The sequence below is a fragment of the Protopterus annectens genome, chromosome 15.part0 (genome assembly GCF_019279795.1).
Source record: "Protopterus annectens isolate FY-2018-M chromosome 15.part0, PAN1.0, whole genome shotgun sequence".
Lineage (NCBI taxonomy): Eukaryota > Metazoa > Chordata > Ceratodontiformes > Protopteridae > Protopterus > Protopterus annectens.
In genome coordinates, this window is record NC_056749.1 from 36390701 (window position 1) to 36404360 (window position 13660).

The following is a 13660-nucleotide window of genomic DNA, read 5'->3' on the forward strand; positions in this document are numbered from 1 at the left end:
ACGCGGCAAGAAAGACTGAGGAAAATGGCGTCGGCTGATGCCTTTATACCCAATTGACAGCAGCTATGACGTCGGGTGAAGTGCGACATCAGCCGAGGCCAGACCCAGACTTTGGAATCCGGCCGACCGAAGGGCTGCCTGAGGCAGGACAACCCATATGTTAGGACTGCAGATACATCCTTGAAGGACATCATCATACCACACTTCTTGGAGTGCTTGGCAATCTGAGCTGATATAAGTCACAGAGTTCAGGCATCTCCTGTTTCACATCTTTATTCTGTATCTCCTTTACCTCAGCCACCATCTTTTCCAGTACGAACTGCTGAAAGGAAAGCATAGCGTCAGGAACTTCCAGGCTCTGAAAAATAAGACAGCAGAAATATAAAACTTTTCCCATAATATGTGAAGTAACTTGCTCTTCTTGCCATTGGAAAAAGTGCTCCTAGATGAATCCAAGGACATCACTGCTGGAATAGCCACAGAATTCCTTTAAAGGAATTTGTAGGAATGCTTGACTCGACAGACTTGTTAGGAGGGACATTAGCGAATACACCCATGAGGACATCCATGGCTGGAATAACAGCCAGTGCTCTAGGTTCAGGTCAGTGACAGCAGGGTAACGGAGTTGGTGGCTCAGAAAGTACAGTTGTGTACACTCACCATAAATGTAGATGTTTTCAGTTTATTCACTGCTGCAGTCCTAAGCATTAGGTTATCCATGCTGTGGTAGCCCTCAGTTGATTTGAATACCAAAGTCAAGGTTTTGTGCATCAGTTGCAGTCGCTTGCTGGGTGACGTCAGGTCATCAGAGCTATAAAGCAGAGCAGGTGATGTCATTACCGTAGTTTTTCTTGCCTTAACCAACCAAATAAGTCCAATTTTAATAATAATTAGTAGTCCTGGGGTCAGAGACCCCCACAGAAATATGTGTCTCTAATGAAAGCAGATATCTGGGGGGAGGAAGGAGCAGTGAACACACTGAAACATCTACATTTATGGTGAGTGTACACAACTGTACTATGTTCTTCGTGTTTCACTGCTGTACACAACTGTACTATGTTCTTCGTGTTTCACTGCTGTACACAACTGTACTATGTTCTTCGTGTTTCACTGCTGCAGCCTAACCACTGGGAAGATTCCCAAAGCTGAGGAAAAGGGTGGAAGGTTAACAGAAACCCAGCCCTAGCTTCTGAGAATAGGTTCAGATGGTAATGTTTGGTGAAGGTGTGGACTGAAGTCCATAAGGTGTGGACTGAAGTCTATATGGCAGTTTCCAGGATGTCCTTGATGGGTACCCCTCTAAGGAATGCTGTGGAAGTAGCAGTTGCCCTAGTGGAATGGGTTCTGATGGTCCTAGGGAGTGGTTTTCCATGCAAGGAGTAGCAAAACTGTATTGTAACAATTGTTAATGTTAATGTCTGTTATGTACTTCACAGATGATAAAGATTCTAGTTGTCTATTGATGTACTATGTTCTTCATATGTAACTATGTTTGTAATTTTTAATTGCCATGTTGATCAAATTGTTAATTGCTATGTAAATCCAATGTAACTACTGTCTGTATATTTTAACTGTGGAGCTTTTCTCCCCGGGCCTCAACTGAAAATGGACCTACGTCCAGTCAGACACTCCCTGTCAACAAATGTAAATAAATAAAATTGGATGCAGTGTGCTATCCATTTGGAGATGATCTGTTTGGATATGGGTTTCCCCTGTGCCCCTGTTTTAAAGCTGACCAAGAGCTGGTCAGTTTTCTTGAATGTCTTTGTATGATCCAGATAAAATCTGAGTTGCCTGTTCACATCCAAAGAAAGCAGTTCCCTTTCCCCTTGTTCTGAGGGCTAGGGAAGAAGGTGGGCAAGTGGATGGCCTGGTTGAGGGTAACATCTGAAACCACCTTTGACATGAAGGAGGGATTGGTTTTCAGGGAGACCATGTCTGCATGGAAGATGATAAATGGCTCAATGGCCATTAAGGCTTGAAGCTCTGACACTCTCCTGGCTGAAGTAATTGCCAGGAGAAAGACAGCCTTCCAAGAGAGGTACTTCAGTTCTGAGGATGCTGCAGGCTCGAAGGGAGGCAAAGTAAGCTTTTCTAAAACATAGTTCAGGTTCCAGTCTGGGGTGGGCTGTCTTCTGGGAAGCCTGATATTAGGGGAACCTCTAAGGAATTGTTTGATAAGAGGGTGGGAGAACAATGCCTGTTCTGTGTCAAAGTGTGCCGAGATGGCAGAGGCATGAATCTTTAAGGAGGAGAAGAAGAGACCCTTAAGAAGCTCAGCCAGATAATCTAGAATAAGAGGAATGGAGGGCAGATGTAGGTCTGCCCCCTGGATTAGCTCCAGGAGCAGAATCTTTTCCATTTTCCAGCGTAAGATTTTCTGGTGCTGGGCCTTCTGGCTTCTGTGATGATGTCATGAACTTGCTTGCTTGAAATAGATTCCTTGTTAGTTATGGTATAATAAGCCATGCTGAGAATTTGAGGGTGTGAAGGTCTGGGTGCAGCATTAACCCCCCCCCCCCGGGGTAGCAGGTGAGGAATCAGAGGTAGCTGCCAGGGGGGCTGGTGAGATAGGCTACACACAGCAATGGGTACCAGTGCTGTCTTGGCAAATCTGGGGCAATGAGTATTGCTCTTGGTTCTTCCTCCCTTATCTTGATTAGTACTTTTGGAATGAGAGGTAGAGGTGGGACTGCATACACAAGGAGGGTATTTCCAAGGGAAGGTCAGGGCATCGACCTTCCAGGCCAGGTGATGGTATTCCCGGTGCAGAATTTCTGCATTTGGTGATTTAAATGAGGCAAAGAGGTCCACCTGGGGGGCGGGGTCCCTATGTGTGGGTAATTTGCAGAAAAATGTCTCTGTGGATTTGCCATTCATGTGGGTCCAGCAGGTTTCTGCTTAGTTGGTTTGCTAGGGTGTTGTTGATGCTCGGTAGCTATTGGGCTATAAGATGTAGTCCCATGGATTAGGCTGCTAGCCACAGGTTCATTGCTAGTCTGGCACAGGGGCGAGATTGAGTCCCTCCCAGTTTGTTGATATACCACATGACTGTGGTGTCTGTTTTGATAAGAAGAACCCCTGGTTTGAGGTAGGGTTTGAAGGATGCCAGAGCGTTTTGCACTGCTATCATTTCCTTTTGGATGATGTGCAAGGGTAGTATCTGGCTTCTAGGTGGGTGCCCCAGGCTATGCCCAAAGCATCTGTAGTCATGGTCTGGTCTGACGGACGAAGGGTAAATGAAAGTCCCTTGTTCAGAGCACATGCCTGGTCCCACCAGAGGAACTCGGATCTTATGCAAGGGATCACAGGGCAGGGTGGTGTCCAGAGGTTGCGAGTGTTGACACCATAGGTTCTTTAGGTACCACTGAATTTTCCTCGTGTAGTTTGGCCAGAGGTACCAGGAGACTGCATGAGACCATGTACCCTAAAACTTGTAGGAAACTTCCTGGCAGAAAGCTGGGTTTGGGAGGCCAGAGTAGTGAAGTATTTTAGTAGGAAATTTTGTTTTTCTGGGGACAGAAAGGCCATTTGCTGTTCTGTGTCCAGGAAGGCTCCCAGAAATATAATTTTCCTGTTAGGTGTCGGTTTTGATTTCCTTTCACTGACAGTGAACCTCAGAGAGGTGAGTAGGGTTTTTACAAATGAGAGGTGCTGCAGCAGCAGTTCCTTGCAGTCTGCCTGGATGAGACAGTCTAAGAAAGCCAAAAACAAAACAAAACTAACGAAGTCCAGAGAAACCACTGCTTCCAGGCCGACCAACACACAAACGTCCAGAAACACCCAGTATCGATGCAACTGTGGTTTAATTAAGCAAAATACAGTACACTCACTTTTCGTTCTCCTTACGATACAAAGAACTTCTTCAGATAAAAGTGTTAAATAATCCCTAAAGTTTAAATCCATTTTAAAAAAACATGTTAAAAAACATGTGATTTATGAATCCAAGCCCACCCAATACTGGGTGTTTCTGGACCTTTGTGTGTTGGTCTGCCTGGAAGCAGTGATATCTCTGGACTTCGTTGGATGAGACAGTCGTCCAGGTAAGAGTAAATGTGTACATTGTTTTGCCTGCAAAAGGCAAAGGCAGGAGGCTAGACATTTGGTGAATACCCTGGGAGCAGTAGATAAGCCAAAGGGCAAAGCAGAGAATTGAAAGTGTAGTGATCCTGCTCTGAAGCGCAAGAATTTTCTGCATGATTCCCTTATTGGGATGTGCAGGTAAGCATCCTTTAGGTCTAAGGTGGCCGTCCAAGATTTCTTTGACAGCATGGGTAGAAGCTGTTGTAAGGTAAGCATTTTGAATTTTGGGATTACCAGGAAGGTATTGCGAAAGGATAGATGCAGGATGGGACGGCAATTCCCCTCTTTCCTGGGAACAAGGAACAGTCTGGAATAGAATCCTTTTGCAGCTTGTTCTGGAGGTACAGGTTCTACTGGCCCTAGGGATATTAGGTTTTGCACTTGTTTTAGTGCATCTGCCCACTGGTTTGGAGGTAGGTCTGGGTATCCTCTTGGAAATTGAATTTGTACCCCTGAGCAATGATTTTTAAGCCACACTGATCTTTTGTTATAGAGTTCCAATTTTCTCTACGTAGAGATAGCCTTCCTCCTAGTTTTTGGTATGGTGGAGGCAGGCAGAGATGGAAAAGGTAGTCATTTAGAGTTTTTTCCATATAGGGTTGCTTTTGAACTCCCTGCTCTAGTGTTTGAGGGGGGCCACTGTTTTCTTCTTTGCTGGCCCTGGGTTTGAGCCCTGGTGGGTCTGTCCCTATGGGTTTTGCCTTGTGCCTGCCTATTGTTTGGTGCAGGAAAGGACCAGTGGTTTTTTTTGGAGTAGCTCTAAGTCTGGCCTGAAGAGTATCCCTCGGTGCTATCGGTGTGTTAGGTGAAAGAGAGAGCGAAGACCTTAAAGTGAATTCTGAAGTGCGAGCTGTATCCTCTGAAGCCAGTGCCTGCGTAGCAGCTCCAGACCCAACTGAGGCAGAGACAGCTGAAGGCTCGTTAGCCTATGCAGTTTTCTGCAGCATACAGGACTCCAAAAGGGTCTCAGTAGAGGCCTGCAAAGTAACTGAGTCAGGCATCAGTGGCTGTGAAAGTGCCTCACTGAATTCCAAAGAACTGATGACCCTTTTAGCGGTGGTGTTGTTGGAAGGTTTTGCCTTATGTGGTCTGTCTCTATCCTTATCTTTACGTTTTTTTTGGAAGATCTGCAGTTTGCTAACTGACGGACACTATATCGGTAATCGGAGATGGAAGATGAAAATATCTGGGTACAAACAAAGCTCTACAACGAATAGTTCTAGTGTTAAAGAGGGCACAGAACAGACACCAGGGTACGTCTTGATCTGGACCTAAGCAAGTGACACAGTAAGAATGGAAGTCTCAGTGTGGAATTTGCTTTCCACAGGCAAGACAGTTACTGACTTTTTTGGACATCGGTTAGTGCAAGAAAAAGGAAGGATCCCCAACGGGGTACTTAACTTTAAACGTTTTCACCTGAAGTTCAGAATCTTGAACCCGACTAGCACTCTTGCGAATTGCTTCTGCTATGGGCTCCATGACAAGAAAGAGTGAAGTAATGGCATCTCCTGCTCTCCTTTATAGCTCGGATGATCTGACGCCAGCCAGCATGTGACAGCAGTCAACGCACAAAACCTTGACTCTGGTATTCGGACCGACTGAGGGCTACCACAGCATGGAAAACCCAATTGTTAGGAATGCAGCAGTGAAACATGAAGAACATCCAGGCTCACATCCTTTTTAGCTGTCAACTCCTGGACAGACTGCATAGTTATTTAGATTGCACTGGGGTGTACGTTGTACACTGTGAACAGGAGTCCATACTATGCAATGGGCAAAGGTAGAACAAACAGATTATGGAAATCCTTTTGGAAAATTTGCTGCCACAGGCAATGCAGTTGCACTCTTTAACAAATGTATCAGTTTCAGATACACTACCATCAGTTAGCCATTACTGTTATTAACCATCAAGGGAAGACAAGAAAAATCCCCTGGGAGTATGTACCTGTATTTTCAAAGCAGACTAAGTGAGGGACATATAAAAGAAGGATCTGATGATGGTGTTGGCTAACTCAACTCCTACACCACCACATATCCTTTCACAGTACTGGGAGGGCATCAGCCGAGGAACAGGGGTGAAACCAGACTTCTGTTAGCTGGGCTGGTCAGCTAGACTACCTGCAGGCAGAACCCACAAATGTGAGGAATGCAACTGTGAATACCATGATGAACCTCAAATAAAGAGAAGTTCATTTACCAAGTGCATGTAGAGCTTCATGAGCTTTCAAAGCATGGCAACTTTTGCCATACCACTCCTCCTAGTCAAACACAATAAATCTGTACAAAGACAATGCAGGCAGTAACAAGCTTATAACTCACAATTATCACAAGCTATTAATCCATGAACGAATATAATTTTTACTGACATGCAGTACTTACAATGGCCACAACTGCGATGATGATGGTGAGCTTGAGGTTCTTCATACACATTGCTCGCGCAAGATTTCGACTGGTGGTTTTAAATGTGACCGACTAATAAAGAGAAAAAAATAATGAGTTAATACCGTCCTGTTTATCTTCAAGCTTTCATGTGCAGAAGACGGACACTAATGACAAAATGGAAAGAAATTATACTACTGCACAGGCCGAGAAACTGCACTAGCCAAGACTGAGCTACAAATCTGCCAAACCTCCTGCCTACCACACAAGCCCATGGTTAACCTCATAAGACGTACCTATTTTATCCTACGCATTCTTCATTATTTACAAACCCTCAGGCTGAGGACCCTGTCAACTCATCCACATATTTTTATCGACTCATTTATTCCCAAGTTACCCACTTTAGCTAATTTGGGGGTCATGCAGAAGATGGACTACATTCAGTAGGTTTAAGGCACAATAACTAAAATCCTGCAAGATGCAAGTCCGCGCAGGACAACTGCATGCATGTGCAAGCATGCACGCACGCACCTATGGACCATTTGACAGATCATCAAATGCACCTTTGGAACACAGCAACAAATGCTAGCATAAAAAAAAGTGAACAAAGGAAGGACATGCAGCCTCCATATAGAAGGAACCCAGCCCTCAAAAAGATGAAATGGAAATCAGGCAAAGCAAGACAAAGTACAGTTGTGTACACTTACCATAAATGTAGATGCTCACGAGTATTCACTGTTGCAGTCATCACATTTGGGTTAGCCAGGGTAGCCCTTGGTCGGCTCGAATACCAGAGACTTAGTATTTCTGAATCGCTTGCTGTTGCTCGAGGACTGACGTCAGGTCGTCAGTAGTATAAAGTAAGGCAGGCAATGCCATTACATCAGTATTTCTTGCCCTAACCTGTCAGGAGCCCCAAGTAGGAGGCCAGGGTTTGGAGGAAGGAACTCACCAGTGGAAAATAAATACCAATAAGTCCCTTTGAAAGGAAAGGAGAACAACAAGTTAGAATGGTAATAAAAGGAGAAAGAGAAAAAATTGGGATGGGGGGGGGGGTCCAGGACTGCAACAGTGAATACACTCAAAAATCTACATTTATGGTAAGTGCACACAACTGTACTATGTTCTTTGTGTTTCACTGTTGCAGTCATCACACTTGTGTTGATTCCCAAAGCTGATGAAAAGGGTGGAAGCAGTCAAGGAAACTAGGGGCTGGCTAGGATGCCCTGCAAGACTGCAGAGGCAAACCCTGCCCTGGATTTGGAGAAGAGAGGCAGGTGGTAATGCTTGGTAAGCCGCAGAGGTGGAGGCTGCTCTGGTGGTGTGTAGACCTCCTTAGAGGGAGGCTTTACATGCTGTTTGTGGCAGAAAGGGATGCAGTGTGCTATCCATTTGGAAATGGTTTGGAGATGGCTTTGCCTTCTGCCCCTGTAGCAAAGCTAACCAGCAATTGATCAGACTTTCTGAAGGATTTAGTCCCATCTAGATAGAATCTGAACTGTCTGTGCACACCTAGAGAGTGAAGGATCCCTTCTCCCTTGTTCTGGGGATTAGGAAAAAAGGTGGGCAAATGAATGGAGTGGTTGAGAGCCACACTGGACACCACCTTGGGCATGAAGGATGGGTTAGTTCTGAGGGATACCCTGTCTGCATTGAAAATGATGAAGGGTTCCACAGCCATGAGTGCTTGCAGCTCAGAGACTCTTCTGGCTGAAGTGATGGCCAAAAGGAATACCTTCCTTCCAGGAGAGAAATTTTAGCTCTGCAGAAGAAGCTGGTTTGAAAGGGGGCAGGGTGAGCTTTTCCAATACAAAGTTAAGGTTCTAAGCTGGTGTTGGTACCCTTCTGGGTGGCCTCAAGTCTCTAGCCCCTCTTAGGAACTGTTTGATCAAAGGGTGTGAGAAAAGGGGCTGCTCAGTGGGAAAATGAGCAGAAATAGCACAGGCATGAATTTTTATAGAGGAGAAAAAGAGGCCACTGTGTAGTAGGTCAGCTAAGTAATCCAGGATGACAGGAAGGGAGGGTTGTGCCTTATTGGCTCCCTTAGCCTGGATCCAGGTGCAGAACCTTTTCCATTTATCAGCATAAGACTTTCTGGTGCTACGATGTCTGGCCTCATGGATAACATCCAGCACCTGCTTACTGAGGTTGGCAGACTGGTTCAGGGTTAGGGAATAAGCCAAGCTGCTAAACTAAGTGCCTGTAATTGGGGGTGCAAAACCTCCCCTTCCCTCTGGGTCAGGAGGTTTGGAATCTGAGGAAGATGCCATGGGGGTAGCAAGGACAGGCTGCGCAGTAAGGGGTACCAGTGCTGCCGGGGCCAGTCTGGAGCTATGAGAATCGTCCTTGTTTTTTCCTCCCTTATTTTGAGCAGTACCCTGGGGATGAGAGGTAGGGGAGGAAAGGCACAGACCGATAGATTGACCCAGGGGAAGGACAGGGCACCCACTTTTCCAAGCCATGCAGTGATGCTCCCTGGTGCAGAATTTGCTGAGCTGATGGTTGGTGTGGGAGGCAAAGAGGTCTATTTTCAGGGTTCCCCACTTCTGAGTTATTAGGGTGAAGGTAGTTCTATTGCATTGCCACTCATGCAGGTCCAGAAGATTTCTGCTTAAATAGTCTGCCAGAGTGTTGAGAGAGCCTGGTAGGAATTGTGCTAACAGGTGTAGTTGCATGGCAGAGGCTGTGTGCCAAAGGGTCATGGCCACCCTGCATAGAGAGTGGGGAAGAGTCCCTCCCTGCTTGCTGATGTACCACATCACAGTGGTGTTGTCTGTTTTGATCAGGAGAACCCCTGGAGAGAGAAGGGGCTTGAAAGCTATCAAGACGTGGTGCACAGCTGTCATCTCTTTTTGACTTGATGTGTAGAGGGATTTGCTGTGGGCTCCATTGGCCCTGAATGCACCTGACGTCCAGCTGTGCACCCTAAGCATAGTCTGATGTGTCTGTGGTGAGGGTCTAGGTGGAGAGAAAGGCATTCCTTTGTTGTGGGAGCATGTTGCTGCCCACCAAAGTAAATCTTTTCTGAGGCAAGGAATTATAGGTAGAAGAGTTTCCAGGTCTTGAGAGTGCTGGCACCAAAGGCTTTTTAGGTACCACTAAAGGTTCTTCATATGCAGTCTGGCATATGGAATGAGTAGTATGCAAGATGCCATGAACCCCAGAGCTTGCAGGATCTTCCTTGCAGTCAGCTGGGGCCTGGTGGATAGTTGAGAGAAGTAGGCGGTCAGGAAAATTGGTTTCTCTGGAGTAAGGTATGCCATCTGGGGAAGCTGTGCCCAAACTTGCTCCCAGGAAGATTATCGTTTGGGTGAGCACCCTAGGGAGGTTAGTAGGGTCTTTATAAAGGCCAGGTGCTTGAGCAGCTTCTCCTGGCTGTCTGCTTGAATAAGGCAGTTGTCTAAGTATGGGTAAATCTGAATATTTCTTTATCTGCAAAAGGCAATGGCCGGAATCAGACATTTTGTAAAAACTCTGGGAGCAGTAGATAAGCCAAAGGGAAGCTCAGATTAGTGAAAGTATTGAGAGCCTGCCTGGAAGCGGAGAAACTTCCTGCATGATTCTCTAATAGGAATGTGGAGGTAGGCCTCTCTTAAATCTAGGGTAGCTAGCCAAGTGTCCTTGGAGAGCAGCTGCTGGAGAGTGAGCATTTTGAATTCTGGGATCACCAGGAAGGTGTTTAGAATGGCTAGATCGAGGATGGGGCGCCAGGTGCCCTCTTTCCTGGGCAGCAGAAAAAGTCTGGAGTAGAAACCTTGGTCTATCTGTTCTGCAGGAACGTGCTCTACTGCCCTCATAGAGAGCAGGGAAAGGATTTGCTTTTGAGCCTCTGCCCACTGATTTGGTGGTAGATCTGGGAACCCTTTTGGGGTTGGAAGGGTGTGGACGGAAAATTTGTATCGCCGAAACACAATGTTCAGAACCCAGTGGTCCTTGGTAATGGTGGCCCAGTTGCTCGAGTGAAAGGAGAGTTTTCCTCCTACGGGTAAGTGAAGGGGGGGGGGGTGGAGGAGACGAGTCATTCTGAGTTATTACCATAAGGGGGTGGCTTAGAAATCCCTGGTTTTGAAGTGGAGGTAGTCCACTGCTTAGATGTCTGCATTGCCTGGGGGTGCTGTCAGGGGGTCTGCTTCCATGGGGCCTAAGCTGGGCCGGTTTACTGGGAGGGAGCAGGAAAGGACCAGTGTTTGGAGGGACAATGCCTGCTGAACCTAGGGGGCTGGACCTGCAAGAAATCCTTAACTGTTTGCATAGATTTTGCTTTTTCTTCAATCTTAAGACCTCTCCTGCCTTAGTGCCAAATAAGTTATCTTTGTGCAAGGGGGCATCCAACAATTTAGATATGACATGATCTGGCAAGGGCTGTTCCTGAAGCCATGCGTGCCTTCTAATGAGAAGTCCGGTGACTGCTGCCCTGCAAGAAGGACTTCAGAACCACAGTGCAAAGTGTGTTTAATTACTTGACTTGCAGAATGCATTAACTCCTGTAAATCTTTAGATTCTATCCAAGCAGGAAAGGAAGACATGTTTTGTTTAAGGAGTTCCATGGTATGTTGCTAAAATTTCAGCACATGGAACTGACAATTTAGTGCCCTGATAGCAAGAGTAGTTGAGGTGTATACTTTCTTACCCCATCTGTCCAATGCTCAGGAATCCTGTCTGAGGGGGTGGGATTCTTAGTAGATGTTGCTTTAATTCCTTTGTGACCTTGAGAAATCACCTCAGGGTTAGCTGTAGGATTTTTAAAAAGATATTTGTGAGTCAGGGACTCTATAGCACTGTCTGGTTTTCTGGGAGCAGGAGGAAAGGCATCAGGAGTCAAAGTTGGATTCGAGGAAAACATCCTCCCCAGGACTGGGGGGATGGCCAAGGTCTGTGTTGTGGAAGGATCTAGAAATTCTCCGAGTCTCTTTTTAGACTGAGGGTAGTCCTGACTCTCCCATTGGAAATGCTCCATTAAGGTATGCAGGGTTTCCCCAAAGGAAAAATCCTCTGGGGAGAGGCTAAAGGAATGGAATCCTCTGCATTAGAATCCTCATAAGTGGAGATGGGTTGCATGTCTTCATATTCAGATGTATTAGATTTATCTGACTCCTGTTCAGACAAAACTACAGGGGACAGATCTCTTTTCCTTTTGGAGGGGGTAGCTTGGCTTCCCCTGATCAGCATGATAAGGTCTTCCCTCATTTTAAGCATTTGAGAATGAGGCAAGGTATCAGGCGCGTAAGAGTGGGTTGTCTGTTTCATAGGTTAGTACTAGGCTAACTGCCCTTGTAAGCCTAGCCAATTATCCCTTGTGAGGCTCAAACCCTGCACCTTGTCTTTGTAAGGCAAGCACCTTAACCACTAGACCACCATTCCAACTTCCGACAGCAGATCTTCCAAAAACTGTAAAGATAAAGACAGACCGCAGAGGTTCAAACCTACCGACGACACTTCCGTTAAGCTAGCCATCAGTTCTCCGGTCCTCAGTGAGGTTTCTTGGGTGTGGTTCGTACTCGGGGCCTAAGAAACTCGCTAGTTTTAGAAAGAAAGGTAGTCGCGAAAGAAGACAGTTTGTGTTGAGATTTGGTAGTGCAAAGGACTTCCTCAGAAATTGGTGCCTGCTCAGCAGCTCCGGATCCATCCAAGGTTTGAGACGACTGCAGGATCCTTAGTCAAAGAAGAGTTTTGCGGCATACCGGACTCCGAAACGGTCTCGGTAGTGGCCTGCGAATCAACAGAAGCGGGCATCAGGGGCTGCGAAAGCACCTCACTGAGGACCGGAGAACTGATGGCTAGCTTAACGGAAGTGTCGTCGGTAGGTTTGAACCTGTGCGGTCTGTCTTTATCTTTACAGTTTTTGGAAGATCTGCTGTCGGATGGCTTGCCGAAGTCATATCAGAATTCGAGGACTGTAAGTGAAAATATCTGGCTCCAATAAGGGTCCGACGACCGACAGTTCTGGCATTGAACACAGCACAGAAGCGACAATGAGGGACGTGGTCTGGGCCTAAACAAGTGACGTAGTGAGAGTGGAAGTCTCGGTGTGGTATTTGTTTTCCATAGGCGAGACAATTAACTTTTTCCGACATCGGTTAGTGCAAGAAAACAAGATCCCCAATGGGATACTTAGCTTCAGAAGACTTCAACTTCAATTCGGTAGATGAAAACACAGGTAGCAGCCGACCGGCACTTGTGCAAACTGCTTCTTCTTTGGGCTCCATGGCAAGAAAGACTGATGTAATGGCGTCGGCTGCCTTACTTTATACTACTGACGACCTGACGTCAGTCCTCAAGCGACCGTAACAGACGCAGAAATACTAAGTCTCTGGTACTTGGGCTGGCCGAGGGCTACCCTGGCAGGGATAAGCCAAATGTGATGACTGCAACAGCGAAACACGAAGAACATCTTCAAATCCCATATTTCTGCTTTTCTCATTAAACCTTAATGACACCCCCTGGCATCCAAATAATGCCTCTTTATATTAATAACTGCAAAACCATGACACTTCCAAGCTAATGAAATGCTTTATGACAAAGCTTCGATGATGAATGTGACGTCTAGTACAACTACAAAGAGCCTGTAATTTATTCACTTATTAAGCATGCTTTGATAACTGTCATATTTCTACAAATACTTCAAAAACAAAGCAATAGGCAGAGGATTCTTAGCATCAAATGAAAGATCACAGCGTGATGAGCCGCATATGATGCTGGCTGTGTGTGTGTTCACCTTGAGTGGTCATTTATTTATTTAACAATACTGTGTGTCACCATGTGCACTTGCTACAATGCTGACACTCTTCTGGAAATACAATCTCGTATCTCACTGGGCTGTATGTTTGAACTGCTAGTAGAGATACCTGCAAACTCAAACACACTCCAGGAACTCCTGCAGCTTGCAATCTTACTGGAACATGGTAAAAATTGTAGAAACCTGTCTAACCAGTTGACAATCAGAATGGGAAGCACATTAAAAGGAAAAGATGTGAAAGATCAAGAAAGTGAGGCTCTAGAGCAAGAATTAACACCAGACTGAAAAGAAATCCACACAGGCCTGCACTTCCTTCCATCCTGCTGGCAAATGTATGCTCACTGGAGAGCAGGATGGACTACTTAAGGATGGATAGTGTTTACTTGTGTTCACTGAAACTTGGCTGAACAGTATAAATGATACAATATACGTGGAGGGGATGTCATTATTTCGTGTTGACAG

The 13660-nt window shown here is 45.9% G+C and overlaps 1 protein-coding gene across 1 annotated transcript in view; it reads right to left on the bottom strand.

Annotated features, from left to right (window-relative positions):
* Positions 1 to 13660, bottom strand: part of VAMP7 (vesicle associated membrane protein 7) — an 881558-nt gene that overhangs the window by 136792 nt on the left and 731106 nt on the right. Inside the window, exon 7 of the mRNA XM_044057674.1 lies at positions 6463 to 6555. Within this exon, the coding sequence (XP_043913609.1) occupies positions 6463 to 6555 (93 nt within the window). The remainder of the gene's footprint in view (positions 1 to 6462; positions 6556 to 13660) is intronic.